General features: G+C 37.6%; 1 protein-coding gene across 1 annotated transcript; it reads right to left on the minus strand.

The window, feature by feature from the left end:
• Window positions 1-1,782: 1,782 nt before the first annotated feature.
• Window positions 1,783-15,240, minus strand: atp1b1b (ATPase Na+/K+ transporting subunit beta 1b). The gene is made up of 6 exons (XM_026204525.1): window positions 15,003-15,240; window positions 13,138-13,266; window positions 7,572-7,727; window positions 5,339-5,523; window positions 3,304-3,387; window positions 1,783-3,192 (listed from the first exon to the last, which is right to left on the minus strand). Exons 1-6 carry the CDS (start codon window positions 15,094-15,096, stop codon window positions 2,929-2,931), a joined length of 912 nt encoding a protein of 303 aa, XP_026060310.1. The 5' UTR covers window positions 15,097-15,240; the 3' UTR covers window positions 1,783-2,928.
• Window positions 15,241-15,477: the final 237 nt, after the last annotated feature.

Raw genomic sequence — 15,477 nt, forward strand, 5'->3', positions numbered from 1 at the left:
TACAAGTTTAATTTTTTTTTGAGTGGAATTAGTGAAATAAATCAACTTTTTGATGATATTCTAATTATATGACCAGCACCTGTATGTCCCATAAATTATTTGTGCATTGAATTAACTGTATCTAGAATGGATATGAATGCAACCATATTGCACAGAGATAATTATGTTTTATTTAGATGTTTGTTTGTATGTGTGTTTGTGTGTTATCCATTATTAAATGATCTACCTAGAGTAAACTTGTTATTCCTGACTTTAACCTTGCTATTTGGTATTGTGACCTCACATAAATGGATAGTCTGTTAACTTAACTATATACATTAAAATAAATAAATACCAAAGGAAGAAGAGGACAAGAAAGATTGACCGTATGGAGGGGATAATCTCAGTCAGAGACAGTAGTCAGTGAGATGACGTCATTTGAGTGGACAGAGGGCTGAGAGTTCTTCTCTACAAACACACAGAATTTGTTGCTAAAATCCCTTCAATGAACAGGCTTGAAACTCAATCAAGATTAGTTAATCACCACCAAAGATCAGCCAGTGATACGATGACAGAGCAGACAGAAAAGCTTCCAATCCTTAGGTGTTCTAACACCTAAAATTCAAATAAAAAAGTTGGAGACTATCTTGCCAGAATCTGTTCAGTATCTCATCCCAGCAGGGTCCCGATGAGAGCCGTCTTCTGTCTCAGTTGGATTTTTTCTTTTGCTCTTTTCTGTCTGCACTTTAACTTTTAATGTCATCAGCTGGAGTGTCTGCCAAATATGTATCATGATTAAAATGTTTATCCACAGTGTGGATAAATAGACTTGCAGTCCTCCTGTGCAAATCTTAATGGAAAAACATTTTTGTATTAATTTCCAAATTAACAATATCATGTTTGTTTACTGTATATCCTGTGGGTTATATTTATATAAAATTATATATTAGATAGAAGTGTTCTATGATCACAAAGGCTGCGTTAATTATATAAAAAATACAGTAAAACCAGTAGTATTATGATTTTTTTTAAATAAATATATTTTTTTAAATGTTAATTACTCCTGTGATGGCAAAACTAAATTGGATCCTTTAAAAAGCATTGTAATGTGCTGATTTGGTGCTCAGGAAACATTTCTTATTATCATTGCTTAATTAACAATATAATTAATATTTTTGTGGAAACTGAAGCATTTTTATTTTATTTTTCAGGAACTGAGATACATTTTCAAATTCTTTGATGAACAGAAAGTTCAAAATAATTATTTAAAAAAGAAAACTTTTGTAACATTTATATTTACTTTAATAAATTTATTAATTATAGCATAGTAGTAGTAATAATAATAATATATAAAATGTATACTAATGTTTTTATATACTAATATATACTACTAGCACCAGTTACACTCCTATAATAAATACTACTACTACTGATAATAATAATCTTACTGACCATACACTGTCAAATGGTAATGTACATATAGAATGTTTAATTAACTAATAATGTGTTGATTAAACAGAGTAAATGATATCATAAAAGATCATATAATATTTATTTAAAGATTTTGAATGGTTCATGTGCAAAACTCCCTCTGACATGCTAGTTTGCCGGTTCAATGAGATATTTTAGCATACTGTTATGCAATTTCCAAAAGTGTTTTGAGTGTTAGTTTACATTCCTAACCCTAATTATGAGCAATAGTAATAGTAATGCTGGCCTAAACAAAGAGCTTCTGATTTATTTATGTTTATATCTTGTAAGGAGAATGTTAAATCTAAAAAAAAAAATGGAATAAAAACAGCACAACTTTAGAGTCTCAGCTTTATTTTGGTTAGTCTTTTCCATGTCAGTTTTAACATGAGAGCTTGTGGGACTCGTGAAATTTGACATTTCTGATGTTTGACGCTGATTGAGCACACCTACAAAACATCCCAAAGGACAGGGTATTGCATTATTTCTGATCAAGTCTAGAATAATCTTAATGGCTTTGGCATTATTAACATTCGTGCCGAGTTTCTGCAGAACATGAGCATGTGGAAGAACAGAATATTTCAGCTCACCAATTACTAAATATTGGAATTTCGAACATTCGACCGCGCCGTGTGACGTCTTCAATAAGAGAAGAAAAACAAGGCAATGAAGAAAACAAAGATCAAAACAAAAAAATGTCAAAGCTACAGTAGTGGTTCCCTCCTCACGTGCATGACACCATAAGCAACATCTACATTTAGTGAAAACAAATCATTAAAACAGAATTACAATCCTCCCCCTACATTGTAGTGATTTTAGGGAAAAAAAGGTTCATTACCCACCTAATACACCTAAAAGATGCAAATATATAACATCAATACCCTCGAAAGGCAATGTTAAGAGGCCAGTGTATTTCCTTTAAGTAACTATACATATATGTAGGCACGTTTGACAAATGAAGCTGAAACATACACATGGTGTGGCTCGAAACAACCTACATTTGCAACTACGGTGTACTTTCTAAAGCAGGGAAAACACACAAGGCATCAATACAATACAAGAGGGACAAAACAGTGCTGGGTATATCAGTAGAGGAAATGTAATTTACAGTAAAACAACATGTCCCTTTAATCGTGGACACTTCTCATTCAGTAGTAGAATAAATATTTTATGCTATGGCTAATCCTAACCCTAGACTGAAAGCAGAAAGCTTGAAGTAAAGAGTACAGACAATGTTAGGTCCCACATGTGTAAGATGGTATGTTGTTTTAGACTTTTCTTTTTTTAAACTAATCTCTCCTAAACTAAATTAGCATTTTTCTGACATGAGACACATGTACATTAAAAAAAAATCCCCTCGGTTAAACAGAGTGGAAGACCAGTGAGAAACTTCTCTCTAGTGCCTTTGTATCTCAGGTCAGAAGAGGGGCCTTAGTTTGCCTGTAAATAGGGAGAGAGTGGAGGTACTCTGTTCAGAGGTCATGATTTGGTCATGACACCGATTTTAACATCGAATCGTCCCTGGTAGCGATCCTTGTCGCTGTAATAAATGTTTTCCCCGAAAACTCTGCACTCCACACGGATCTCCGTGTTCTGGGTGATGTTGACGAACTGGACGGCCACCAGGGGCTGCAGGTAGTGAGAGTGCAGGAGCTTCCCGTAGTAGGGGTAATACTGAAGGGGAAAGCCTTCGCTGATGCCGTAGTACTTCACTTCGCCGAGCTTACCTGCATCCTCTTCTTTCTGCAGGTGTTTCAGAGAAGACCAGACAATACGTGCTGCCAGTTAGCAACATTTTAACTATTTTACAGTGCAAATAACAGTATTCAGTGAAGCAGCTAAATGATCGCTAACCTTGTTTGTGCAGTGAATAGGAATCACGTTGGGCTGGACTTTGTGCTTTGCCTCCTCTGGAATGCTTTCATTTGACGTTGGTGGCTAAAAGAAAAAGAAGAACTAATTTAGAAACAAATTAGACTTACATGCAACATGGTGCAGGTTAAGAAAAAAATATATATATATAATTTGTAAGAAAATTGTAAAAATAATAAACAGACAACAGCTAATACTACTAGTACTACTATTATCATCATCATCATCATTATCATCCTTATTATGGATAAATAAAATGATTAATAAATGATTAATAATAAAATGATTTGTAATATTTAGCAAATAATGATCAATAAATAAATACAATAATATACATTTGTATTGCATGAAATGTAATTATTATTGTAAGAATTATTACTATTATCATTAAATAGAATGATCAATAAATCAATAATAATAAAATAATAATGTTTATCTATAGTTTTTTGCAGAACATTTCATTATTATTATTATTAATAATAATAATAATAATAATAATAATAAATAATGAATCATAAAATATTTCATAAGAAAAATAATACAATTGAATGAATTAATTAATTATTGAAGAGCTTGATAGTATGTATCTTTACTAACATGTGCATCTCAATAACTTAGAATGTTGTAGAAAAATTCATTTGTTTCAGTAATTCAACAAATTAGAATATGGTGACATGCCAATCTGCTAATGAACTCAAAACACCTGCAAAAGTTTTCTGAGCCTTCAAGATTGTCTCTCAGTTTGGTTCACTAGGCCACACAATCATGGGGAAGACTGCTGGTCTGACAGTTGTCCAGAAGACAATCATTGACACCCTTCACAAGGAGGGTAAGCCACAAACATTCATTGCCAAAGAAGCTGGCTGTTCACAGAGTGCTGTATCCAAGCATGTTAACAGAAAGGTGAGTGGAAGAAAAAGATGCACAACCAACCGAGAGAACTGTAGCCTTATGGGGATTGTCAAGCAAAATCAATTCAAGAATTTGTGTGAACTTCACAAGGAATGGACTGAGGCTGGGGTCAAGGCATCAAGAGCCACCACACACAGATGTGTCAAGGAATTTGGCTACAGTTGTTGTATTTCTCATGTTAAGCCACTCCTGAACCACAGACAACGTCAGAGTCGTCTTACCCTGGCTGAGGAGAAGAAGAACTGGACTGTTGCCCAGTGGTGCAAAGTCCTCTTTACAGTCGAGAGCAAGTTTTGTATTTCATTTGTAAACCAAGGTCCTAGAGTCTGGAGGAAAGGTGGAGAAGCTCATAGCCCAAGTTGCTTGAAGTCCAGTGTTAAGTTTCCACAGTCAGTGATGATTTGGGGTGCAATGTCACCTGCTGGGGTTGGTCCATTGTGTTTTTTGGAAACCAAAGTCACTGCACCCGTTTACCAAGAAATTCTGGAGCACTTCATGCTGGTTTCAAGATGCTGATTTAATTTTCCAGCAGGATTTGGCACCTGCCAACACTGCCGAAAGTACCAAAAGTTGGTTAAATGACCATGGTGTTGGTGTGCTAGACTGGCTAAACTCACCAGACCTGAACCTCATAGTGAATCTATGAGCTATTGTCAAGAGGAAAATGAGAAACGAGACCAGAAAATGCAGATGAGCTGAAGGCCTCTGTCAAAGAAACCTGGGCTTCCAGACCACCTCAGCAGTGCCACAAACTGATCACCTCCATGCCACGCTGAATTAAAGCAGTAATTAAAGCAAAAATAACCCCTACTATGTATTGAGTACATCATGTACAGTAAATTAACATTTCACTAAAATGTTTATTATTATTATTATTATTATTATTGGTCTTATGAAGTATTCTAATTTGTTGAGATATTGAATTGTTGGGTTTTTGTTAAATGTGAGCCAAAATCATCACAATGAAAAGAACCAAAGACTTAAACTACTTCAGTCTGTGTACTGGAATTATTTAATACACAAGTATTTCTTGAATTACTGAAATAAATGAACTTTGCCATGACATTCTAATTTATTGAGATGCACCTTTTTGTATTTAACAAACCTTAGGTCTGAAGTTCACAATCCTGTTGAGCTTGATAATCAAGCAGGGTTTCCCTTCTGAAAATCCAAAATCCCGATCATCAATGCCAGAACAGGGTCCTAGCCAAGACCTTGAAAACCTGCATGCCTTTCTTACACCCATGTCACTCTCTAAATCACCTCTGTTCTTGTACTCCTCAGGTTGTTCTGTCAAAAATAAATAAATAAAATAAACAAACAAACAAACAAACAAACAAACAAACAAACAAACAACAACTATATATATATATATATATATATATATATATATATATATATATATATATATATATATATATATATATATATATATATATATATATATATATATATATATATATATACAGTATTGTTCAAAATAATAGCAGTACAATGTGACTTACCAGAATAATCAAGGTTTTTAGTATATTTTTTATTGCTACGTGGCAAACAAGTTACCAGTAGGTTCAGTAGATTCTCAGAAAACAAATGAGACCCAGCATTCATGATATGCACGCTCTTAAGGCTGTGCAATTGGGCAATTAGTTGAAAGGGGTGTGTTCAAAAAAATAGCAGTGTCTACCTTTGACTGTACAAACTCAAAACTATTTTGTACAAACATTTTTTTTTCTGGGATTTAGCAATCCTGTGAATCACTAAACTAATATTTAGTTGTATGACCACAGTTTTTTAAAACTGCTTGACATCTGTGTGGCATGGAGTCAACCAACTTGTGGCACCTCTCAGCTGTTATTCCACTCCATGATTCTTTAACAACATTCCACAATTCATTCACATTTCTTGGTTTTGCTTCAGAAACAGCATTTTTGATATCACCCCACAAGTTCTCAATTGGATTAAGGTCTGGAGATTGGGCTGGCCACTCCATAACATTAATTTTGTTGGTTTGGAACCAAGACTTTGCCCGTTTACTAGTGTGTTTTGGGTCATTGTCTTGTTGAAACAACCATTTCAAGGGCATGTCCTCTTCAGCATAGGGCAACATGACCTCTTCAAGTATTTTAATATATGCAAACTGATCCATGATCCCTGGTATGCGATAACACCATAGTAGGAGAAACATGCCCATATCATGATGCTTGCACCTCCATGCTTCACTGTCTTCACTGTGTACTGTGGCTTGAATTCAGAATTTGGGGGTCGTCTCACAAACTGCCTGTGGCCCTTGGACCCAAAAAGAACAATTTTACTCTCATCAGTCCACAAAATGTTCCTCCATTTCTCTTTAGGCCAGTTGATGTGTTCTTTGGCAAATTGTAACCTCTTCTGCACATGCCTTTTTTTTAACAGAGGGACTTTGCGGGGGATTCTTGAAAATAGATTAGGTTCACACAGACGTCTTCTAACTGTCACAGTACTTACAGGTAACTCCAGACTGTCTTTGATCATCCTGGAGGTGATCATTGGCTGAGCCTTTGCCATTCTGGTTATTCTTCTATCCATTTTGATGGTTGTCTTCCGTTTTCTTCCACGTCTCTCTGGTTTTGCTCTCCATTTTAAGGCATTGGAGATCATTTTAGCTGAACAGCCTATCATTTTTTGCACCTCTTTATAGGTTTCCCCTCTCTAATCAACTTTTTAATCAAAGTACGCTGTTCTTCTGAACAATGTCTTGAACGACCCATTTTCCTCAGCTTTCAAATGCATGTTCAACAAGTGTTGGCTTCATCCTTAAATAGGGGCCACCTGATTCACACCTGTTTCTTCACAAAATTGATGACCTCAGTGATTGAATGCCACACTGCTATTTTTTTGAACACACCCCTTTCAACTAATTCAACTAATTGCCCAATTGCTCAGCCTTAAGAGCGTGCATATCATGAATGCTGGGTCTCATTTGTTTTCTGAGAATCTACTGAACCTACTGGTAACTTGTTTGCCACGTAGCAATAAAAAAATATACGAAAAACCTTGATTATTCTGGTTAGTCACATTGTACTGCTATTATTTTGAACAATACTGTATATATATATATGTGTGTGTGTGTGTGTGTGTGTGTGTGCGTATAATTCTACATATTTTTATATATATATATATATATATATATATATATATATATATATATAGACACACACACATACAGGTATACAGGCATTGTTCTAGTATTTTGTAAGTATTACATTTTATAGGCTAATAAAAAACCATGATCCTGCTGAGAGCACATCCATATTCATTTGACATTTGAAGTAATAGAAAACAAATGTGTAGTCTGGTACCTCCACAGTCCTCAAACCTCATCGCGTCCACCTGTTTTTCTGTGTCATACAAGGCTAGGAAATCTCTCATGGCTTTGGTGTATGTCCTGTAGGTATCATCATCCTCCGGATTGATGATCAGCTCACCCTTGTCTGAACGTGGATAGTGAGTGAGCCCTGTGCACATATAAATACAAGGATATTCAAATATATTTAAAATTCATTTCTTTGAATTTTTGGAAAGACATATTTGTCGGACAGTAAATCTTTTAATTATTTAAATGTCTTCCTGTCCCTAAATGTTCTTTGGAATATCAGCAATCACTGTGCAATTCCGGGGAATTCTGTCAAGTTTTGATAATTTCACATCTAATATTGCTTAACCTCAGCTGTCTAACCAAAATGTTGAATGATTCTTGCAAGAATTTGTTTGGCGAACACCTTTACATTGTTTGTTGAAGTCTAAAACCAATTTCATGCTTGACTCTACATCTAATGAGCTTTAAAATGATCATATTTAGAGATAAAAATGTACAAAATTATATTTTTTACTTTCTTTGAAAGAATAAGCATAATCGTGCAACCATTATTTCATTTTAGAATTGCATGAATCTTCTTAAAATAACTAGATCGCTTTCAGTCGGTTACTTCGTGTCATGTCGGCAAGTTATGGAGCTGCCGGGTGAACATATCGATTCCTCATTCGGGGGTCTGACCATTTCACTCTGTGCTTCTCCAGATGACAAGATGTAGATTGTGGCATCGGAGTGTGAGCTGGAATCTGGGGATGAGGACTCTACTGTGCTGCCCCCTTCTGGGAGAGTGGCATTGCCTGAGCCTGACCCAGAATTAACGGCTTTGCTTTCCCGAGTTGTGGACGGGCCCCCATCTGTATTGGCACATCAATTGTCTCAAGCTGCTTTACAGTACGTCTTGCGCTGGGTCGCTCGTACTGGTCTGTAAAGGCAACATTGCGACCGTTGCATACATCAACCACCAGGGTGGTCTACGCTCCCGTTGTATGTCACAGCTCACCTTCCATCTCCTTCAACGGAGTCCATTTACCATTTCCATTTACATTCCGGGCATGCACACTCGTGCAGCTGATAAGCTTTTACGGCAGCATGCGCTTCTGGGAGAATGGGCATCACAGGCAGTACAGCTGATATGGAGACACTTTGGAGCCACACAGGTATACCTGTGCAAAGTCAGGGAGGACGAGGAGCAGGTACCGCTAGTTGCACCTTACTTGGCACTTCCAGACCTGGTTCCTGGAACTGATGCTCCTTGCGACAGCCCCTCCCTGGCATATTAATCTGAGGAAGGATTTCCTCAGAGACAGGGCACCCTCTGGCACCTGCGTTCAGATCTGTGGATCCACCACATGTGGTCTCTAGTAGAGCTGTAATCTGGCCTTAAAAGTTAGGCCCGACAGGACCCGAGCCCGACAGGTTTCGGCCCGAGCCCGACAAGTACATTTTGATTGACAGCTTTTTTAAAGCCCGAACCCGTTTACAGCCCAACATTATTCAAATGTGCGCACGCACACAGCTCTTTTGCCTTTTGTCAACAATGAGTAATTTTATTCATGTTTTAACATAATTTACTCATAACTAACGTAGACTAGACCACTTGGAAGTTGGAATAAAGAAATAAAATAAGTCCTCTGTGACATCGTAACATCTCAGCATTCTAGACATAGACTCATTTAACCTATAAATAGACCAACGCACCAATAAATCGAGTCATTTAAAAAAAAAAAAATTAAAGGGGGGGTGAAATGCTCGTTTTCACTCAATATCCTGTTAATCTTGAGTACCTATAGAGTAGTACTGCATCCTTCATAACTCCAAAAAGTCTTTATTTTTATTATATTTATAAGAGAAAGATAGTCTGTACCGATTTTTCCCGGAAAAACACGAGCGCCTAGAGGCGTGACGTGTGAGCGGAGCTAAATAATCACGAGCGCCAGGAGGCTTTTGAGTTGAGAGCATGTGGAAGCTGTGACACAGATCCAGAGGCTGAAATTTAACAAGAGCAGCATCAGCAAAGGCGATATGCTATGTGGTATGTACTGAAACTGTATGTATTTGCTTAGCGGTTTTGGAAAATGACTAAGTTCCACTTTATGTCGTCTTTTTTTTTTTTTTTTTTTTTTAAGCTGTACATGTGGAAAGTGCAGTTTGATGACAACATCGCATGTTGTTTACTTGATGTGCTCACGCGCTGATAGCTAAGTTAACAACACAGAGATATTTGAAGCAGTTTTACTCACCGCATGTGGTTCCAACACACGATCGTGACCCTTTTCCGTTGGGACTGCATTATCCTTAAGAAATAAACGACGTGCAATCCGAAATGCAGGTAACAAACAAAAACACTTGCACAACTCCGTTGATGCTCTGTAAAAATAAACTCCATCCACTGGTCCCTTAATGCTGTTTTTCTTTTGGTAATCTGTGCAGGGTTGTCTTGCCCTGGCAACTAAAAACACACTTCTTTTGTGACTTTTCGCGACTCTCTCGCTCTGATCAGGCTGTGCTCAGCCTCTCAGTGCTCTGCTATACGGGAGCGCGCGCTCTTCCGGCAGAAGACCCCTGGAGATGCTCGATCAGAGCTGTCTTTTTCTTCCCCCGGAAGGGTATGAGCGAAGACTGTCTCCATCATCAAGATGCCATCATCTTGGTGTATTAAACTCAAGGCGTGCCGTGCCTGCTTGGGTTGAGAGCATACTCAACAAGGAGTTTTACCTCATCTTGGGCATTGGCTCACGGTGCCTCACTAACAGATGTTTTGAGAGCTGTGGGCTGGCCGACACCAAACACGTTGACTAGGATTTATAGATGTTGTGTAGAGCCAGTATCCTCACATGCATGCTCCTCAAGTAGCCAGTGAACCAGAGAGACTGCTCTGTGTCTCGCTTGCTGCGCCATTCCCCTCTATGGACTGGATATGTGCGCTTATTCTGCTCTTCAGTTCAGTTCCGCCACAAAGCTAACCCTGTGGAGTTCCTCCATCACCCTCGCAGCCGGACGAGGCGGAGCATCCGGTGCCAGGCCTAGCACCTGTAAAGTGAGCCTGTATCTTTCCCTTGGCAGACTCAGGTTGAACAGCTCCGCCGTCCCTGTCAGTGTTGCTTACCTCCTAACTGGGCTGGAGCCACCACAGAGACAATTCATATGTTGTACGGCCCTTTAGACCCAGTCCATATGTGTAATCTCCACCTTACACTACCCTGCGGGCAGGATGTGGATTTCGCAGCGTCCCAGAAAAAGGGTATGTTTTCCCAGTGTTATCCAATAAGCCGTACTATATAGGTCTAGTGGAACAGTAGTAATAGACTCTCTCCATGTAAACCCTGTCCTATCTTCTACCACAGTTGCTGCGGGGGGGACCAGGTGGTTTACTATGGGCGCTGGAAGTGGCAGCAACCATGGCGTTTTGGTATTCATCGGTCACTGACATTACTCTGGGTGACCAACTGAAAGGGAACATCTTGGTTATGTATCCCTCATTCCCTGAAGGACGGAATGGAGATGTCACGTTCCATTGCCACAGTTGCTGTACCACTGCAGAGCAGACGGGTCACCGGCTCGGCTCATCAGCAAAAACCTGAGTATGCGGTCCACCCAGTTTTGTTTTTAGGGGTTTTTATTTTTGTATATTTATGCTAAAAAATAACAAGGATACTGGATGATTTTTAGCAATAAAAAGTGTGTATGGCACAATTAGCTTTTATATTCCATATTTTCTTAATGTCTTGAACCTTTAACTGTGTCAAATGTGTTGTCATGTGGATGGGAATATGCACAGAAATGATATGCAGATGAGGTTATGCAAAGTAAAACTAGGCGTTGTAAGCTCCATATATGGTGATTTCGGGGAGTATTCGGGTGGAAATGCATGTACACACAATCTTCCTCTGACTGGGATTTATAAAGGGATTTTTGCACAGGTTCTGGCATACACATGGTTTTATAAATCTGAAAACTATTGTACGTATGCAAAATCTAGCTTTTGTTCCTATGTACACTTTAAGCATGAAATCTACAGAGAGTTTTATAAATGTGCCCCTGGTCTAGCAATGGCTCAGAGATGTAAATAAATCATAAAGGAACATGCTGTGATTGTTAGAGCAAGAAAGAGAATAAATACTAAAATCTTTGCAATACATGTTTTGGATAATTCATGATCAGTTTCCCTAAACAAGCCTTTCTCTTCCCAGTTTATTTGGTATGTGTCTGAAAGGTGTCTGACGCAGTCATTCTGTTTCCCCTTAACCTCACATGCCTTCTGTTCTACCAAGAAAATGTGAAATATATCAGCTGTGACCTCACAAAATGGTCAGATTATCAATTCTCAAGAGCCCAATGCTCCTTTAGCCCTTGATCTTGTCTCTGAACCCACCAAATGTTTGTCAGATTGATCCAATCCTTTAAGCCTTGCTTTAAACTGCAAGAGCAACAGCAAATCTGAAAGGAACTGTGACTCAAAGCCATCATAAGGGAACCAGATTGGTTACCGAAATCTGACCTTAAGTAGGCTAATGTACTAACCTTTGAAACACCTTGAAAACCAAATGATTTTGTGTGGCTTTTAAAAAAATTCTCAAATCAAAATACTGACTTGGGTGTGCATATAAATATTTTGAAAACAAAATGTGTTTTTTGGTTGAAAATTTTTCTACCAGGAAAATGAATCCAAATATTGACTCGTGTGTACATATACAAATGTTTCTTCAATAAAATGCACACCCCATGAAAACTTTTTTTTATTTTTTTTTAAAGAATTCTTTACCAAGAAAATGAATCAAAATATTCACTCACCTGTGCATATGCATATTTTGAAAACAAAATTATTTGTATGTCTGTTAAAAAATTATCTACCAGGAAAATGAATTAAAATATTGACTGACTCATGTGTTCACATGTTCATATTTTTGTTTAATAAAATGTTCCATTCCACCTAATACCACTGCCACCAACTTGCAATAGCAAGTAGCATGTTATAGATTTGCTGATTTAATAGTAAACATTTTGACAATAGTAATAATAATAATAATAATAATAATAAAAACAAATAGAAACTATTTTCACTCTGAATTTCACAATCACCAATAAAGAAACAGCAAGTAATGCATTGAATCAAACATGAAATGACATTTTAAAGTAGAAAGACTAAAATAGCATTTACTTTACCATGTCAAAAATGATTTCTTATAGTGTAGGAAATAAATTTTTGTTAATTCATGAAGTCTTTTAATAAGTATAATGAATTGGGGAAAAAAGGAAAAAATAATAATAACAAAAGTGAGTAAAATGTAATTTTTTGTTGTTTCTGTCTGTAATTTTTTTTATCACTTTATTATTATTATTATATTTTTTTACTTTAGACTTTTACCCACTTCAGTAATCCTTGTTTTATTTAAAAAAAAAAAAAAACCCTGTATGAAAAAAAATTCTCCCCTGCAGTTCTATCATAAACACCTAGGACTTTACAAATCCCTTGATATAACGTCAGTTTACACTTACAAAATATTATATGAAAGATATAAAATACAGGACAGCCACTGCAATAGAGCTGTTACCTGGAGGAGCTACTCTGTCCTGCCAGGTGGGTTTGTAATCGCTCAGAGTGAGGAGGAGAATCTGGATGGTGCCGATAAAGATCCCAGCCAGGAAGCCATAAAAGATTAGATAGAAGAGGAAAATTTTTGCTGTGGAGAGAGAAAGAGAGAAACAGGACATATTTTAGAATTATTTTGCAATAAACATCTTTGTTCTGTCCTTGGAGAAAAGACAACTCAAATAAACACAAAATGGAACTACAGTCATTATTAACTAGAAATTATTTATACAACCTATTTATAGAATTTATACATAAAAGAAAGAGTATTATTGGAAATGACTTCTTGGAAAAATCTGATCCCAGGAAGCCCATTGATGCTACATCAAACAGGCAAATCTGCTGACACCATACCAGCAATTCAAATGTCCTCACAGTCTGTCCCCAGAAAATATAGAGGTGCCAACATGACAGGACATGATGAGTAATCTCAATGTCTCAAACATAAACAATGTGTATGGGCATCACAGTGCAGTGAAACCAGTAAGGTCATATCTTACGTTCTTTCCCAACCAGTCACACCAGTCTTTCCACTTTATCCCACAATAATTCACAGACTACCTGTTCAGATGATGCACACTCAAATTAGTTCCAATGAAATAATTACAGTGCTAAACTATATTTCATTTATCCATGTGCAGTAAGGCAAGGGCACAAGGTCTGTAGTTTCCAATGGTGCATAAAGCAATGTCATAGGGTCACTGGGACTAAAGCCCAGCGTATGTCAACGTATTAGATGATGTAATGGCCATCAGAACTCTCAGGAGATGGAATGACTTGTTTATATGTGTCCTTTCTCATGAAGAAGCTAATTATGCATTGCCTGCAAATGCATGATTCATTTTGGACACCCATCACCAGGAACTTTACACTTAATGGATCCTGCATGGATTTCGACTGGATAGACACATTTTGATAGAAATTATATGAACTGGAAAGTAGATTTAGTTCTTTAGCAAGACAACAGAGTTAGCTTTATACTTAAGGTAGGCTACTTTTGTAAAATTGAAGGCATCAATTAGAAACTGTTGCCGCCTCAAAAACGTAGTCAATATTCAGTGCAACCATAGATGAATCAGTCAGACCCCAAAAGACTAGGCCTTTCACCTTGAGTCACCTTGAGCAATGATGCATTTTTAACCCTTTCCACGTGTAATACGTTAATATGACATCTATGCTAATTAAATGACATGCTGATTGATTGCATGACAAGCAGAGACATGAAACAAGCAGCTTTTAAACAAACACAAGCCTTTTACAATTGCGTTATTTGTTTATTTATTTAATTCTGAGGAGGAAACTCATTTCGTTAAATTTGATTTTAGCAACGAGCAGCAAAAACCGAGCTATTCAATAACCTGAAGCTGTCCTTTGTTGACCTTTTTTTTTTTTTTTTACCTCTATTAGCATCGATTTTACACAAAGAGTTCGTTATACATTTATATATATATTTACATTTAAGAAGAAAATCGAAAACACATGGAGCCCGCCTAAAGACTGAGTGGTCTCAACGAAACAGGTGGGATACAGAGAACAGCCACAAATAAGCCTACTTTTTTTTTTTTTTTTTTTTTTTTTTTTTTTTTGATGCTTTGAACTGCCCTAATACACCCGTTTAAGTTGTGCTTTGAGCATTTATATGGTTGTATGAAAGTCCGTGAGACATTTGCTGCAAAGTCAAATCACACAGGTTGCATCGTGACCAGACTGGCAGTCAGTCTATCTGTACCTGCTGCTATAGAAACAACGATGACAGGCATCACAGCGCTGTCCAGCGTGCTGAAATTGAGCGATACTGTCGATATGACATCTATAGGTTATACTTACACCAACTTCCACCGGTGCGTCCCAGAAATTCCTTCTTCTCCGAATTCCATAAAAACTTCTTCCATCCTCCATCATCTTTACTTTGAGCGGGCATGGTGTACTGTAAGGTTTTGTTTATCCCCTTGGGCAGCGAATTCCCCTCGTTTCTCCTTTCTTGCCTCCTTTTGGAACACTACACCCCTTCCCGGAGCACTAAGCCCACCGTGACATGGAGCCGTACCCGGCTCTTTCCAAGGTGTCCCGCGTAATATATCCAGCGGAGCGCCTGGGTCCCGCCCACCGCCACCCAGAGCAAATCAGAGAGAACCTCCAATTACGTAACACGGTCGTGCAGCTCACGAAATTGGGCTGGGAATCACTTTACAATAGAGTTGCATAAAAGGACGAAGAAGCCGCTGTAAGAACGGGACAGGTCAAAGGGAGCGATGTATGCATGACACAAGAGCCGTGTTTAGAAGTGGGCAAACGGATCTAG

Source organism: Carassius auratus, chromosome 26, assembly GCF_003368295.1.
Source record: "Carassius auratus strain Wakin chromosome 26, ASM336829v1, whole genome shotgun sequence".
In the NCBI taxonomy this organism is placed as follows: Eukaryota; Metazoa; Chordata; class Actinopteri; order Cypriniformes; family Cyprinidae; genus Carassius; species Carassius auratus.